The sequence below is a fragment of the Zingiber officinale genome, chromosome 4B, assembly GCF_018446385.1.
Source record: "Zingiber officinale cultivar Zhangliang chromosome 4B, Zo_v1.1, whole genome shotgun sequence".
NCBI classification, from domain to species: Eukaryota; Viridiplantae; Streptophyta; class Magnoliopsida; order Zingiberales; family Zingiberaceae; genus Zingiber; species Zingiber officinale.
In genome coordinates, this window is record NC_055993.1 from 13824120 (window position 1) to 13838927 (window position 14808).

A 14808-nucleotide genomic window follows, 5' to 3' on the forward strand; every position below is an offset into this window, starting at 1 on the left:
AACTTGGGTTCTAAGCTTCCTAATCCCTTGGGTTCTTATCATGGCCGAACCCCCTTAGATCTCAATTTAGGTAGAAATAACCTCCAAGCATGTGGAACCTAAATTATCATTACATCAATTTCATAGGAAGCATTATAAGCATGATTTACTTGGTTTCTAAGTTCTCCAAGTCCCTAAACTTCATGTGGCCGAATCCTATCAGGTGTGAAACAAGGTCTCAAATGTCATGAAAGTATGGAAACCTTAAACCACATTTATAGCATTTTTTTTCCAAGTAACATAGTAAGCATATTGAGCTAGTTCCTAAGTCCTTCAAGCCCTTAACATATGTCATGGTCAAACTTTTAACAAGTGTTCATTAGGGCTAAAAAAATAAACATACAAGCATGTGAACTTGAACTAACATCATGTATAAATTCATAACAAGACATTATACAATATGTATGGCCGAAACTTACCCTAGCCTCAATTAGGTCATTAAACAACATATTGCATGGGAACTTTGTCTTTCTACTTATCATATTTCATGTAGAGTGGCATAAGCATATTTAATTTTTGTTCTAGGGTCTCTAGGGCATCTATCTCTTCATGGCCGAAACATACAATGGTCCATTTAGGTCATGGAAAAATTATACAAGCATGTGACACAATCAACACATTATCATATTTTCATAAGAAGCACTTTTAACACATTTGGTTTCATTTCTAAGGCCTCTAGGTCTTTTAAACCCTACTTGGCCGAAACTCAACAGTATATAAACTTGCTTCAAATAGCCTAAAAGCATAAGAAATCATACAAGTTTCATAGCATGTATAAAGACAAGTATAATAAACATACATGTGAATTGTGTCTTAGGCTTCCTAGGTTTCTTTCCCTTTTTCTTTTATTTTTCCTCATGGCCGAAACCTACCAATCTTTAAACTAGGTTTTAAGTGGCCTAAAGCATGGAAAACCTAAGTAAGTTTCATGGCAAAAATTACTAAGAACATCATATACAAAGTTGGTTCATAAACAAGCTGGGACCCTTGTGATCTTACATGTCATATATCATGTAACTAATTTTCTATACTCCAATTAAACATGAGAGCATTAAACAACTTTCATATCATAATATCACAGAGGTCTTGAGCATATTAGAATTTTGTTCAAGCTTTTCTAAACTATCCATCTTATCATGGCCGAAAATCTAAAATAAGAGTTCATGAATTTCTAGCAATGTCCAACATGCAATTCTTTAAGAGAACTCTATATTCTATCATACAAACATGGTTACTTAAATTTAAAGGTCTTCCTAACCCTAAGCCCTTTTCTTGGCCGAAACATATAAATGGATTTCTTTTGATTCCAAGTAACTTTCAAGCAAGAAAACCAATAAAAGACCCTTAGTAGTTCATGGAGAGAATCTTGTACTAGTTTGGTTACACAATGTTTTCCCTAACCTCCTTAAAATATTTTTGGCCGAAATTCTAGGGTTAGGCACTCCTCTGATCAAGCATCAATTAGGTATAAAAACATGAATAAAATCCTTCCTACATAGCATAGAAAACATATCATGAAATAAAGACTTGTTTAAACCTTCCTAGATTTGAAAACCCTTTCTTTAGCCGAATTTTCTTAAATTCTTTCCTAGGTTTTCTAATCCTCATAAAATCTGAAAATCACATAAAAAGCCTTGTACCACAGGTGAGGGGAAGCTTACATCCTTTTCGCTTGTGGATCTAAGGTATGGTGATGGAAGAAGCAGCCTCTTCTTCTAGTTCCTTTCCCTTGATTCCCTTGCTAAGTCCTCCTTGTATCTTAGGCTTTCTTAGGGGAAAAACCTTGGCTTTGGGGCCGAAGATGGAGGAGAGGGGACTGATGGTTTCGGTGAGGGAGAGGAAGAATGAGAGAAAATGAGAGAAAATAAATTTTCTTTTCTTGCTCCCTTTTATGTTAAGGGGGAAGAGGTAGCAAAATTGATTTTTGCTTTCCTTCTCCCTTAGCCTTTTTTTTCTATTTCCTATTTATTTTATTTATTCATTTATTCTTACCATTCATGATGAAATAAGGGGGATTGAATCCTCTTAATTCCCTCTTTAAATTTTCGGCAAAAGCAAAGAGGAAGAGGGAGAGAAAGGGAGGAAGGCAAGTTGCCTTTCTCTTGTTCTTTTCTTGTCTTCTTTTGGCTAGCTTTTACTCTCACCCTTATCATGAATTTTCCTCCTTTGCTATCAACATCTTCTCTCTATCCCAATTGGTTTCTACTAATTAATTCTATGAATAATATAAGAGGTTCAAGGTTCAATCCTTGACCTTCACTTCTTTTTATTTCATTTTATTTCTTTTTGCTTCAACTCACTTCCTATTATTTTTCTAAGGCAAAATCCCACATTCATATATTTATCTTACAAGCTTAGTGGGTATTACACATCAAATAGGGGGATAGGATGAACAAGTAGAGAGAATATATTTTCCTTCATCGTGGTATTAGGCTCTGTGAATGCGTCGACATGCTTGTATATCAATTCGGTAGATCGCGAAGAGTGGAGTGATAGTTCAATTACTTCCCTCGACAATCCAGTTGCATTAAGGAGCTCCTCGTTGATAGTCTTCCATGCATCTTCAACAAAGCCTAGGAGCTTCTCGCATGCAACATCTTTTGATGTTCCATATTCCTTCATATAGCAATCTACCGTTGAGGCAACATGTGCCCTCTTTTGTTCTCGCTTCATCCAAAAAAAAAAAAATCTATCAACCATTTATATATGAACTTGCATATGTTCTAGATTTCCTTTTGGGATTATGAATTATCTCTAAGTTATGGTTACGTTATTGTGTACCTCCTTTGAAGCTATGTCATTAGTGATACGAACAATTATTGCACAAGCTTCGACAATCTTAGGAAAGCTTGTGAACCATTCAAATGCATCCTTTGTGGCCACTGCCTCCTCCATGCCACTCAAAAATGCGCAATAAAACAAGATAAATCCCTCACTAGCTTCTGATTGGTGGTTGCACTAAATCAGAGCAGTACCTGCTCTGATACCACTTATTAGATTGTGAAAGTCGATAGAGGGAGAGAGTGAATATCGATTTAAAACTTTATCAAGAGATTACTCAGCAGAAAATGTATAAGAGAAAAGAAAGAACAACGCTAACATAGTTCGATTTACTTGGTTCGAAGCCTGTGTCGACTTCTACTCCAAGGTTCGCACACAAGGGTACTTTCGATGGGAAATTCACTAACAATTCGAAAATTGATTACAAATTAAGTACAAGAATGCTAATGACAAAATAAAACAATGCCGACAAAGAAAGAAACTAGAGGAACAGCGCGTTGTCAGAGCTTTGCAGCGTCACAGGAGCACAAGAGATCAGATTGTGAGTTCTTGTTGGAGTTTCAGCCTTGACCCTCCTTATATAGGAGGTTCGGGGCGCCTGGAACCTTCAGGGCGCCATGACCATGATGTAGCCGAGCCAACCAGGGTGCTCCAAGTGGCGAGGTGATGCTGAGGATTAATTTTTGCCTCCGGGCGCTCGCGTACCTCCCGGGCGCCTGGACCCTATTTTCCAGCGGTTTCCTACCTGCAAGAAAATGTTAGTCTGAGACAAATATATATCCTGAAAAATAGAGTGTTAGCACAGTTTATCATTAAATAAAATATTAATTAGATTCCGTCTCCTCGAGACCGAAATCTAGTCAAGATCTCGACTTTAGAGTTCCGAAATGATTCTAAGTCGGATCGGCGCCTAAGTTCCCTTCCCGGGAACGCGTCCTCACAGTCACTCCCCTCCAGTGACTTACCTTCACTTACCTTCCAGAGGTTCGGTCAGCCCTTCGACCCGTCTGGACTTCGTGCCAGCTATCTAGTCAGCCCGTCGACCAAGCTGGACTTCGTGCCAAATGTCTGGTCAGCCTATCGACCCGTTTGGACTTCGTGCTAGCTATCCGGTCGGCCCGTTGACCTAGCTGGACTTCGTGCTAGCTATCTGGTCGGCCCGTCGACCTAGCTGGGCTTCTCCTACACACTCGATCAGAGTGTTAAACAACAACAAAACTAACTTAACCTATTTTGTCATTCATCAAAACTTGAGTTAGATCATTAGTGTTAACCGCACCAACAGTACAAACCCATAATGGAAAACCATCGTAATGAAAAACATGGGCAAAGTACCAAAAACTCGATATAAAATACACAAGTGCAATAACTACACATCACAAGTCTGTAGTTCACAAATAAGGAAACACAAGTCCAAAATAGAAAATCATCTCGACACAACGTGGGGACTAGCAACTGAAACCTCCTGACGACCTTAATCTGAAATAGAAATAAGTCAACGGAGTGAGTTCAATGAACTCAGCGGGTATTGAGCAGACATGCATAGTACGATATAGCTATCAGTAATAATTATGTAGTACAGTCTTCTGAATAACAACAGGAAATACAAACTGACAATAGAATAAGCTGTACTCACCAGGACCTCCTATCCAGATGTAAGGGTCGTCAGACCAAATACCTAATGCCTCCTGTATGTATGTCAATCATATGCAATCACCAAAAATGAATCATCCAAATGCAGCAATCACAAGCAATAAATGCAATCCATGCATATGATGCAAATGACATGGTCACCCCTGACGCCAGTCAGCCACCTCACACGCGATGGTGAGGCCGAGTGGATAGGGCTATGACAACTGTGCACTCTGCCATCACTACTCCTGAGTGACCGAATGGAAAGGATGCTGTCGAAGTACACCTATCCTCCTACCCCAAATATAGTGGGGGAGCCAAAGTTCTCATCTCCCTGTGTCATAGTCAAGAGGAGGGATCCCTGTCCGCTACCAAGCTACAGTCACACTACCCATGAGCAGACCAACGGAGCCCTGATAGAGCTAGTCTGCACACACCCTACCTGATATACCACTAATCCATGAGTGGTTGTGTGTGCAGATCATGTAACTGGCGATGTGCTCAACAACAATGGAGCCGACAATTGCTTAGCATGCAATCATGCAAAATGGTGTATGACACTAAAGCATGTTACTCCTGAAAATACCAGCCTCCTCATAATGTGTACCAAAAGGAAAACCGACTCCATAACAATGATTTAGATATACATGCCAAATAGTAAACCTAGGTACACATGCCAAGTAATAAACTAGGTACATATGCCAATTATATCTAGTAGCTAGACATGTATCCGGTAATGCATTATATGTCACTAAATAGGTACACAATGCAAGAATCAAGAGGACATAAGAATAAATACATAACTGATAACAGCAAGAGCATACTACGGTATCAAGCAGTGAAATACCAAGTCATATATAAATATAATCATTACTACTAGATATAACCTACTACGCATATTAAAATGACAATATCAAAAGATAAGTCAAGGGTACCCGCCTTAAACGAAAATCGTATCAGAAAATTCCACGTCGAGACACTCGTCTCGAATCAAGGTCCTGTAACATATGATATATAGATTTAGCTAATTATATATGAATTAAATAGCTAAATCAAATCCCCAAACCTATTTAAGGAATAATTGAAATACGATCATTATCCAATCCAACTATTGATTTAATCATAGTATGAGCACTATATGCTCAACCTATCTATTAACCATAGATCAGCTAATTCTAAACCATTACACACCCAACTCAATCCAACAATATCCAAAACAGAATATGAGATGAAATCTCTACTAATCTGACATTAAGCACATCTTACCCCTTAACCAGATCCAGATCGGATGAATGCTGGATGTAGCTGTGGAGGTGAGTCTGGCAGAGGACGGAGTGATGCCAACACTAGGGCATTGATTTGATAGTAATCAGAGAAGAAGAAGAGTGCCAGGGCAATGTGACATAAACCTCGATCAAGTGGCACTGGTGCAATCAGGCAACGACGTCGCGCAGAGATCCAACATAATTAACCAGCAGCGTTGAGCAAAGATCCAACACCGATGGCCATGGTTCAACCTCGACAAAGGGATCTATGAGACGGAGGCAACAAAACCTAAAGTTCTACCGACGATGACTCCTTGGGTGGTATCAGTTGCTATCTTGTTTGGATCCACAAGTGAGAGAGTCAACACAAGAGATCCAAAGATAAGAAGAGAATCGTCAGCTTACACCTGATGTGAGGTGTGGCTTGGTGTTATAGCACACGATAATCGGGAAAGCAGGATCGATTGAAGGTCGCGTCAAACGTTGTCGATCCAAACCCTCACAAGGAGTCTATGGTGATCTATGCCGACAATAAGGGGAAAAAGGGCACACTGATGAAGAGGAGGGAATCAGGATGTCGGCGCTAGGGAAGAGGGAAGGCGGTTGGCGCTCTATGGATGGCGACCGATGTCGTGTTGTGGCGACCGGAGGTGACGCGTTGCACAGGAGGAGAATGTTGGAACCCCAAGGTTGTTTTAGTGTGATCAACAAGTTAAGTTAGGTCCTGTGTGCTTTTAACCTTGTGTCTAAGTGTACATGAGCTTAGGATCACAGATAGTTGAGTGGAAGACGCAGCTAGCGAGAAGGACGGCACGTGGTGCGCCAGAGGGATGAGGCGCTGCAGAAGAGTACAGGAGGAGAATGTTGGAACCCCAAGGTTGTTTTGGTGTGATCAACAAGTTAAGTTAGGTCCTGTGTGCTTTTAACCTTGTGTCTAAGTGTGCATGAGCTTAGGATTACAGGTAGTTGAGTGGAAGATGCAGCTAGCGAGAAGGACGGCACGTGGTGCGCCCGAGGGATGAGGCGCTGCAGAAGAGTACACCAGTGGACGAGAAGGAAGCGTACGGTGGTTCCGAGGGATGAGAAACCGGAGCGGAAGACTGCTCGCGGAGCAAGAGACGCAACTAGCGAGAAGGTCGGCATGAGGTGAGACCAAGGGAAGAAGACTGCGAATGAGTACGTTGGCGGACGACAAGGAAGCACATGACAATTCTGAGGGACGAGAAGCCGGAGCGGAAGCCTGCTCGAGAAGACTAGAAGTTGGGTTCGGATGAGCCCTATTTCGGATGGCCGAGATCACCCAAGCGAGCGAATGGAGCCGGAGCAGAAGACCTTGGCTAAAAAGTCAACGATGTTGACTTTCCCTATTCGGGGCGCCTGGAACTGTCCGGGGCGCTCGGACCAAAAATATATCCAAATCTCGGTCAAACCGAGATCTGTGCATTGAGGATAAAATTTTATTCTCCCAGGGCACCTGAAACCCTTCGGGGCGCCCCGACTAAGGCTATAAATACAGCCTTGGTCCAGAAGTTTTTATTCAACTCAAGTAATTCATTTCCAACACTTGTACGCTTCATTTCTAGATTAGCTTCTTTGTTTTTGCGCTTCACTGTTGTAAGAGACTTCTCCGCCTGAAGGAGTATTTAGTGCTACACTTTCCTTGGATTAACAACCTCCCCAGTTATAACCAAGTAAAAATACTCTTGCCTCTTCTTTCTGTTCTGTTTAGTTAATTTACTTTATGCAAGTGTTATTCTGTTGAAAGTTTGAGAAGAGTTTCGCTTTATTATTTTTTAGGCTATTCAACCCCCCTTCTAGCCGGCCCCAGCGGTCCAACAAGTGGTATCAGAGCCAAGGCGGTTCAGGAGGACTAACCGTCGAACGAAGCAACGAAATCATGGCCGGACCGAGTAGCTACCCACCGAAGTTCGAAGGGGAATTCGCTAGCTGGAAAAAATAATTGCAGGTATTTTTTAAAACTGATTTCGATTTATTATTAATTATGGAATTTGGTTTTATAGCACCAAAAGGCAAAGAAAAGTACCAATAGACGAAAAAGGAGCAGGTCGACTACATGTCAAATGGCAAGGTAGAATTCCATCTACTGAGCGTTCTCTCACTACAAGAAGTCAATCGGATCGGCAACTATGACTCCGCGAAGGAACTTTGGGAGAAGTTCCTTGAGCTGCACGAAGGAACATCCGAAGACAAGCTCGCAAACGAGATTTACTCCACAACCAGCTCACCAGCCTGCGACTTGGGGAAGACGAGACAGTTGCACATCTGCACTCAAGAATTAAGGAAATCATCACCGGGCTCTCAAATCTTGGAGAAAAGGTAAATAACTGAGATTCGCTAAGGTATGCCCTCAATTCATTTCCTAGAAATACAAAATGGGCATCACTAGTAAATGTCTTTTATATTTCGAAAGATTTAGAAAAAATTATATTAGAAGAATTTTTTTCTACATTTGAAGTGCATGAATCAAGATGTGTAGGTACGAAGGAGCCCAAGAACAACGTCACCCTCAAAGCATCGAGAGACGAACCTGAGCCGGAGTCTTCTCTCGATGACGAGGAAATTATAATGATGGTAAGACGATTCAAGAATCTTTGTAAGTCTAGAAAAACTAACCATCCGCAAGGTAGAAAGAAAAAGACCATCCACTGCTACCACTGCGACGAAGAAGGACACGTCAAGGACAACTGCCCCAAGCTAAAGAACAAGGACAAAGATAAAGGTAAGAAGCCTGTTCAAAAACGCAAGGCATTAAAAGTGACGTGGGACGATACGTCGTCCGAATCGAAAGTCGAAGCCTTCTCCGGACTTGCACTAATTGCAACTCATCAAGACGACGACTGCGAGTCAAGCTCTTCCAAAATGAGCATCGAGAGCATCGATGAAGGGGGAGCTACGTCGGAAGATAGTAGCAATTCTGGGGGAGGCACGGACAACGAAATCGACAAGGTAAGTCAGGTATGATCTCTTCCTCCCGATAAACTATTTAAGTTTATTAAATTGTTAACTAAGGATTGCTGTAAATTAGAAAAAGAAATTAAGAATTGAAAAATAATATTAGCTAAATCTTGTCCAATAGAAGAATTCGACAGAATTAAATTAGAAAATAAAAATTAAAAGTAGAAAATGATAATTTAAAAGTACAAGTAAATAACTTGAAAAATCATGCATGCTTATATAATACCAGTGTTAGAAAATTTAACAATTTAAATTGATATTTTAGATATCATAAGGGACAAATTAGGAATATTTCAAAATGATATGTCCCTAAGAAATTTCTAGTTAATCCAGTAGGCTAGAACCTTTATTGGGTTGCAAAGTCATGTTTAAATTGAACTTTTAATCGAATTTAGCACTTTCAGTGAGAAAATTAAATAGTCAGTTTCTTTATGAGGCTTTGTCTAAAGAAGTGGTTGTTGCTCCAATAACCAAGAAGGACTAGTGTCTCACCACAACATGAAAGTCAAAATATTGAAATAAAGTGTTTAATTAACTTTCTGATAAAGCATTAAGACTAAACTTTAATAATACTTTAAAAAAATTTTCAAACATCTTTTTTTGGAAATCTTTCTAAAATATTTTTATACTTAGAAAAATTTTCGTACGTAAAATTTTCACTTAGAAAAATTCTCAAAAATTATTTTTGCCTAAGATAAAATTTATTCTGAAAATTAGAAATTATTACTTAAATTTCTTTTTACTCAAAAAATTTTTACCTAAAGTTTTTACTTAAAATTCAAAAATTTAAGTTAGAAATTTTTAAAATATTTCTTTTGTAAATTTACTAACTTAGAATTTGTTTAACTTAGAAGTTTTTTTTAACTTAGATACTTTTTGAAAATTATTGAATATTTTTAAGTAAAGTTAAAATAATTTTTCTGAGTTTCAATTTTTTTTTTACACTTAGAGTTTTCTTATAACTCCAATTTTTTTATGTAATCAAAAGGGGAGAAGGAAATGTATAAGTCTAGGGGGAGGTAGACCAAATTTAAATTTTCTATCTTTTTTGTACTTTATTGAAAAATTAGTTAGTTTATTTTTATGTCTATTTACCCTAACTTAACTTGGGTTGCTCACATCAAAAAGGGAGAGATTGTTGGAACCCCAAGGTTGTTTTGGTGTGATCAACAAGTTAAATTAGGTCTTGTGTATTTTTAACCTTGTGTCTAAGTGTGCAGGAGCTTAGGAGTACAGGTAGTCGAGCGGAAGACGCAGCTAGCGAGAAGGATGGCATGCGGTGCGTCCGAGGGACGAGATGCTGCGGAAGATTACACCGGCGGATGAGAAGGAAGTGTACGGTGGTTCCGAGGGACGAGAAGCCGGAGCGGAAGACTGCTCGGGGAGCAAGAGACACAACTAGCAAGAAGGTTGACACGGGGTACGACCGAGGGACGAAGATTGCGGATGAGTACGCTGGTGGATGAGAAGGAAGCACGCGACGATTCCGAAGGACGAGAAGCCGGAGCGGAAGCTTGCTCGAGAAGACCGGAAGTTGGGTACGGGTGAGCCCTATTCCGGATGGCCGAGATCACCCAAACGAGCGAACGGAGCCGGAGCAGAAGACCCGAGTTGAAAAAGTCAACGATGTTGGCTTTCCCCATCCGAGGTGCCCGGAACTGTCCGGGGCGCCCGGAACAGTTCGGGGCACTCGGACCGAAAATATATCCAGATCTTGATCAAATCGAGATCTGTGCGTTGGGGAAAAAATTTTATCCCCCCAAGGCGCCTGGAACCTTTCGGGATGCCCCGACCAAGGTTATAAATACAGCCTTGGTCCAAAAGTTTTTATTCAACTCAAGCAATTCATTTCCAACACTTGTACGCTTCATTTCTAGATTAGCTTCTTTGTTTTTGCGCTTCACTGCTGTAAGAGGCTTCTCCGTTTGAAGGAGTATTTAGCGCTACACTTTCTTTGGATTAACAACCTCCCCGGTTATAACCAAGTAAAAATCCTCTTGCCTCTTCTTTCTGTTCTGTTTAGTTAATTTACTTTATGCAAGTGTTATTCTGTTGAAAGTTCGAGAAGGGTTTCATTATATTATTTTTCAGGTTATTCAACCCCCCTTCTAGCCGACCCCTGCGGTCCAACAAAGAAGAAGGTCGGCGGGAGCGCACAAGGAGATCGGATGGCTGTCGGTGTGAGGTGGAGAAGGATGGAAGACGACGACGCAAGGGGGAGGTATGAGTTTTGTACTCGTGGAAGAAGAGGAAGCGAAGCGTCGACAGGTTGGGGGAGACAATCGGGTTCGAGGAAGAGGAGGAGCTCCACACCGTGAGAGGGAGAGGCAGCGTCGGGCGAGAGGGGAGGGAGATGGCGTGGGTGAAGATGGCTAGGGCACGAGCAAATGAGAGAAAATGAAATATTATAAACTTAGGTATCTCTAATTAAATTCTAAGTTAATTCTTTAATCAACTCCCACTTTTGGATATTCCAAACAAGCTTTTCCCAAGCTTATAAACTCATCTCCTTAAAATACGCCATCCGAGCTCCGAATATTTTTCAGAAAATCCCTAAAAATTTCTTTATAGTTATCCATCATTTTCGGTATTTTACAATATCAATAGTACATGATTGTAACGATACTGTCATCAAACAAGAATAAGATGAAGAAGTAGATAAAAGATATCAAATAGTACATTCCACTAGTTGTTTTGCAATATTTTACAGATGAAGTATCATATCATGTTTTCTAAAAAGTAACCTATCATATCTTAGTCCAACACTAAAATTGAATATAAAGCCAGAATGTTTGAGGTCATTTGGCTTTAAATTTTCTCTCTGAATAACATTTGGATACCATTAATATATTTAAAATCTTGTGTGACAATATTAGCATTACATATCTTGTTACAAATATGGTATCTGGAAATTAATTTTTTTTTTTTTTTAAAAAAAACATGTGGTGAATTGACAACAACTTATTTTCTATATCTCCATGTATGATAAGATTTTAGATACCTTCACCACACCATTAATAAGACAATGATTTCTTATTAGCATCCAAACTCAACATATTCATCACCTCTATAATGTCATTAAGTGTGTAAGAGGATGACATCTTTGTTACAATGGATAATGGATCACTTCCCAACAGTCTCATGATTTACCTCCATATAATCTAGGGACGGATTGTGAAGGAAACTTGAGATGAGTGTAATTATCTTAATTTTGTTACAAAAGCAAGGGGTAATGATAGCAAAAGTAGTAGTAATGAGTCTCGTCGGAGACATCCAATAAATTTGGATACAGAAAAGTAATAGTTGTTGGATATTGGGGCCTTAAATGGACCAAAAAGATTTTGAGGAAGGAAGTCATCAATTGTTGAAAGTCGTAATTGACTTCAAAATTGAAATCTAAGATTCGCGTAGATAGATTTAAACTATTAATTTGCTCAAAACCGATTAAGGGTGAATGAGAAATTAATGTTTAAAATCGGCCCAAAATAACATTTATTATTCATTAATAAAGTGCATGGGAGAATAGTCCCACATCGGAAATTCTCGATGTGTGTTCTCTACTTATTAATGAAGATGTATTAATGGAGTTAACACAAAAAATAAAAGGACAGGTGCTCCCTTAGCCCAGGGCGAGTAGGTGCTCGCACCTGTGAGCCCGCCACCCGCCACGTGCGCACGTGCGCAATGGGCGCAATGGGCGCTTTGTAGGCGCACTTTGCACTTACGCATCGTCGCGAGGAGCTTAAATTTATGCTCCAGGTGACATTGCAGTGCCTACGCACGTACGCATCGTCGCGAGGAGCTTAAATTTATGCTCCAGGTGACATTGCAGTGCCTACGTGACACTCGGGTGACGTGGCAGTACCTATGCGGCATCCTCGTGGGCAAAGGGAGATGACTGGACAGTTGACTTAGGGAATGGATGGCTACCGTTGATCAATGTTGATCAAATAGGTATGATGGATCGCTTGTGATGCGATCTAGAGCGTTGGATCGCAAAGAGTAACGATCTGACGGCTTGGGATGAGACTTGATCTGAAGCATCGAATCAATGGATCCAGATCCGATGGCCGATGACAATAGGCGGGATCTGAGGGTCACAACTCCTCAGATCTGATGGATGAGATTGAAGTGGGCTTGGTGAAGGGTTACAACCCTTCAGAATGGATGATCTAGATCGATCCAGCCCAAGGAACACATCCACTCACCCAAAGGACACTCAACCTCTTCTTTTAGTATAAATAGAACCCTCCAAATGATGGAATATTCACTCAATCCTCTCTTCTCTTCCTCAAGCATTCATCTCATCTTGTGCATTCAAGAGTCCAAGAAGTCTACTAGAAGGTTCGCTGGTCTCGGAAGTCGGAGTACTACGATTCCGAGACGTTCGTCGTCGTTGTATCTTGGGAACGAATTGCAACAATCTGTTAAGCACCGTAGCGGAGCAATATCGTTTACGGAGATAGTGTCGAACACTAGCCTCGACGATCAGTTTGCATACTCCAGAAGCTACCTGGGAATAACAGTCGTAAACGATATTTCGTGCAAACTGATATGACTACCAACGACATTCCGACGGCCATTCCGACCGTCGTTCCGACTGCCATTCCGACAACCATTCCGCACGGAGAAAAGCTGGAGAAATTCACCGGAACCGACTTCAAAAGATGGCAGCAGAAGATGTTGTTTTATCTAACAACGCTAAACCTTGTACGGTTTTTGCACGAAGACACGCCAGCCGCTACGGAAGGTAGTAAGGCTGCTAGCGATGCATGGTCTCACGGAGATTTTCTGTGCCGTAATTATATACCCAACGCCTTGGACAACACGTTATATAACGTATATTGTTCTCTGGAGACGACGAAATCTTTGTGGGAATCCCTTGAGAAGAAATACAAGACCGAAAATGCTAGATTGAAGAAATTCATCGTCGGTCGATTTCTGGATTTCAAGATGGTGGACTCAAAAAGCGTCTCATCTCAAGTCCAAGATATGCAATTAATACTGCATGATCTGGATGCCGAAGGCATGAAGCTGAACGAGACATTCGCAGTTGCTGCGGTAATTGAGAAGCTCCCTCCGTCATGGAAGGATTTCAAGAATTACCTAAAGCACAAGCAAAAGGAGATAGGGCTGCAAGACCTGATCCTGAGGCTACGAATAGAGGAGGATAATCGAAAGTTATCCGACTCCAGAGGAACCAAGCGGACTATAGACGAAATGTCCAACCTGGTCGAGCCGAACGCTAAAAAGCCGAAGCAGTTCAAAAAGAAGGCTCAAGCAAAGAAGTTCAAAGGCTCCTGCTACAACTGTGGAAAGGCAGGACACCTGTCCAAGGACTGCAGACGCCCAAAGAAGCCAACCAAGGGGCCAAAGGATGCTGCGAATCATGTCGCAACCTCTCTTGAGGACTTGGATCTCACTGCGGTTGTATTTGAAGCCAACTTGGTGGATACCAACCCGAAGCAGTGGTTCATTGATACTGGAGCAACTCGTCATATCTGTTCCGATAAGGCGATGTTCTCCAAGTATACTCCGATAAATGGCAGGAAGCTCTATATGGGTAATTCCACGACGTCGCCAATTGTTGGACTCGGAAAGGTTGTTCTGAAGATGACGTCTGGAAAGGAGCTAACACTCATTGATGTACTCCATGTTCCCGACATCAGTAAGAACCTAGTTTCTGGAGCGGCATTGGTCAAGGCCGGATTTAGGCTAGTGTTCCAGTCAGACAACTTTGTACTTACGAAGAATGGTGTCTTCGTAGGAAAGGGGTACCTAGAAAAGGGTCTATTCAAAATGGTTGTAATGCCTGTACTCCGAAATTTTAATGGTAATAATTTATGGCATGATCGACTCGGACATATGCATAATAATACTCTCAAACGTCTCGTCAAATTAAATTTATTACCAAACGTCAATGTTGACGGAACACACAAATGTGAAGTGTGCGTAGAAGCGAAAATGACGAAACTACCTTTTCATTCGGTGGAAAGGACAACAACTCCTCTAGAATTAATACATAGTGATCTATGTGACTTGAAATTTGTGCAAACTAGAGGAGGTAAAAAATATTTTATTACTTTTATCGATGACTGCACAAAGTTCTGTTATG

The 14808-nt window shown here is 40.8% G+C and overlaps 1 protein-coding gene across 1 annotated transcript; it reads right to left on the minus strand.

The window, feature by feature from the left end:
* Nucleotides 1-2403: 2403 nt before the first annotated feature.
* On the minus strand, nucleotides 2404-2965 carry LOC121978124 ((S)-beta-bisabolene synthase-like). Its single transcript, XM_042530502.1, has 2 exons — nucleotides 2821-2965; nucleotides 2404-2706 (listed from the first exon to the last, which is right to left on the minus strand). Exons 1-2 carry the CDS (start codon nucleotides 2932-2934, stop codon nucleotides 2404-2406), a joined length of 417 nt encoding a protein of 138 aa, XP_042386436.1. The 5' UTR covers nucleotides 2935-2965.
* Nucleotides 2966-14808: the final 11843 nt, after the last annotated feature.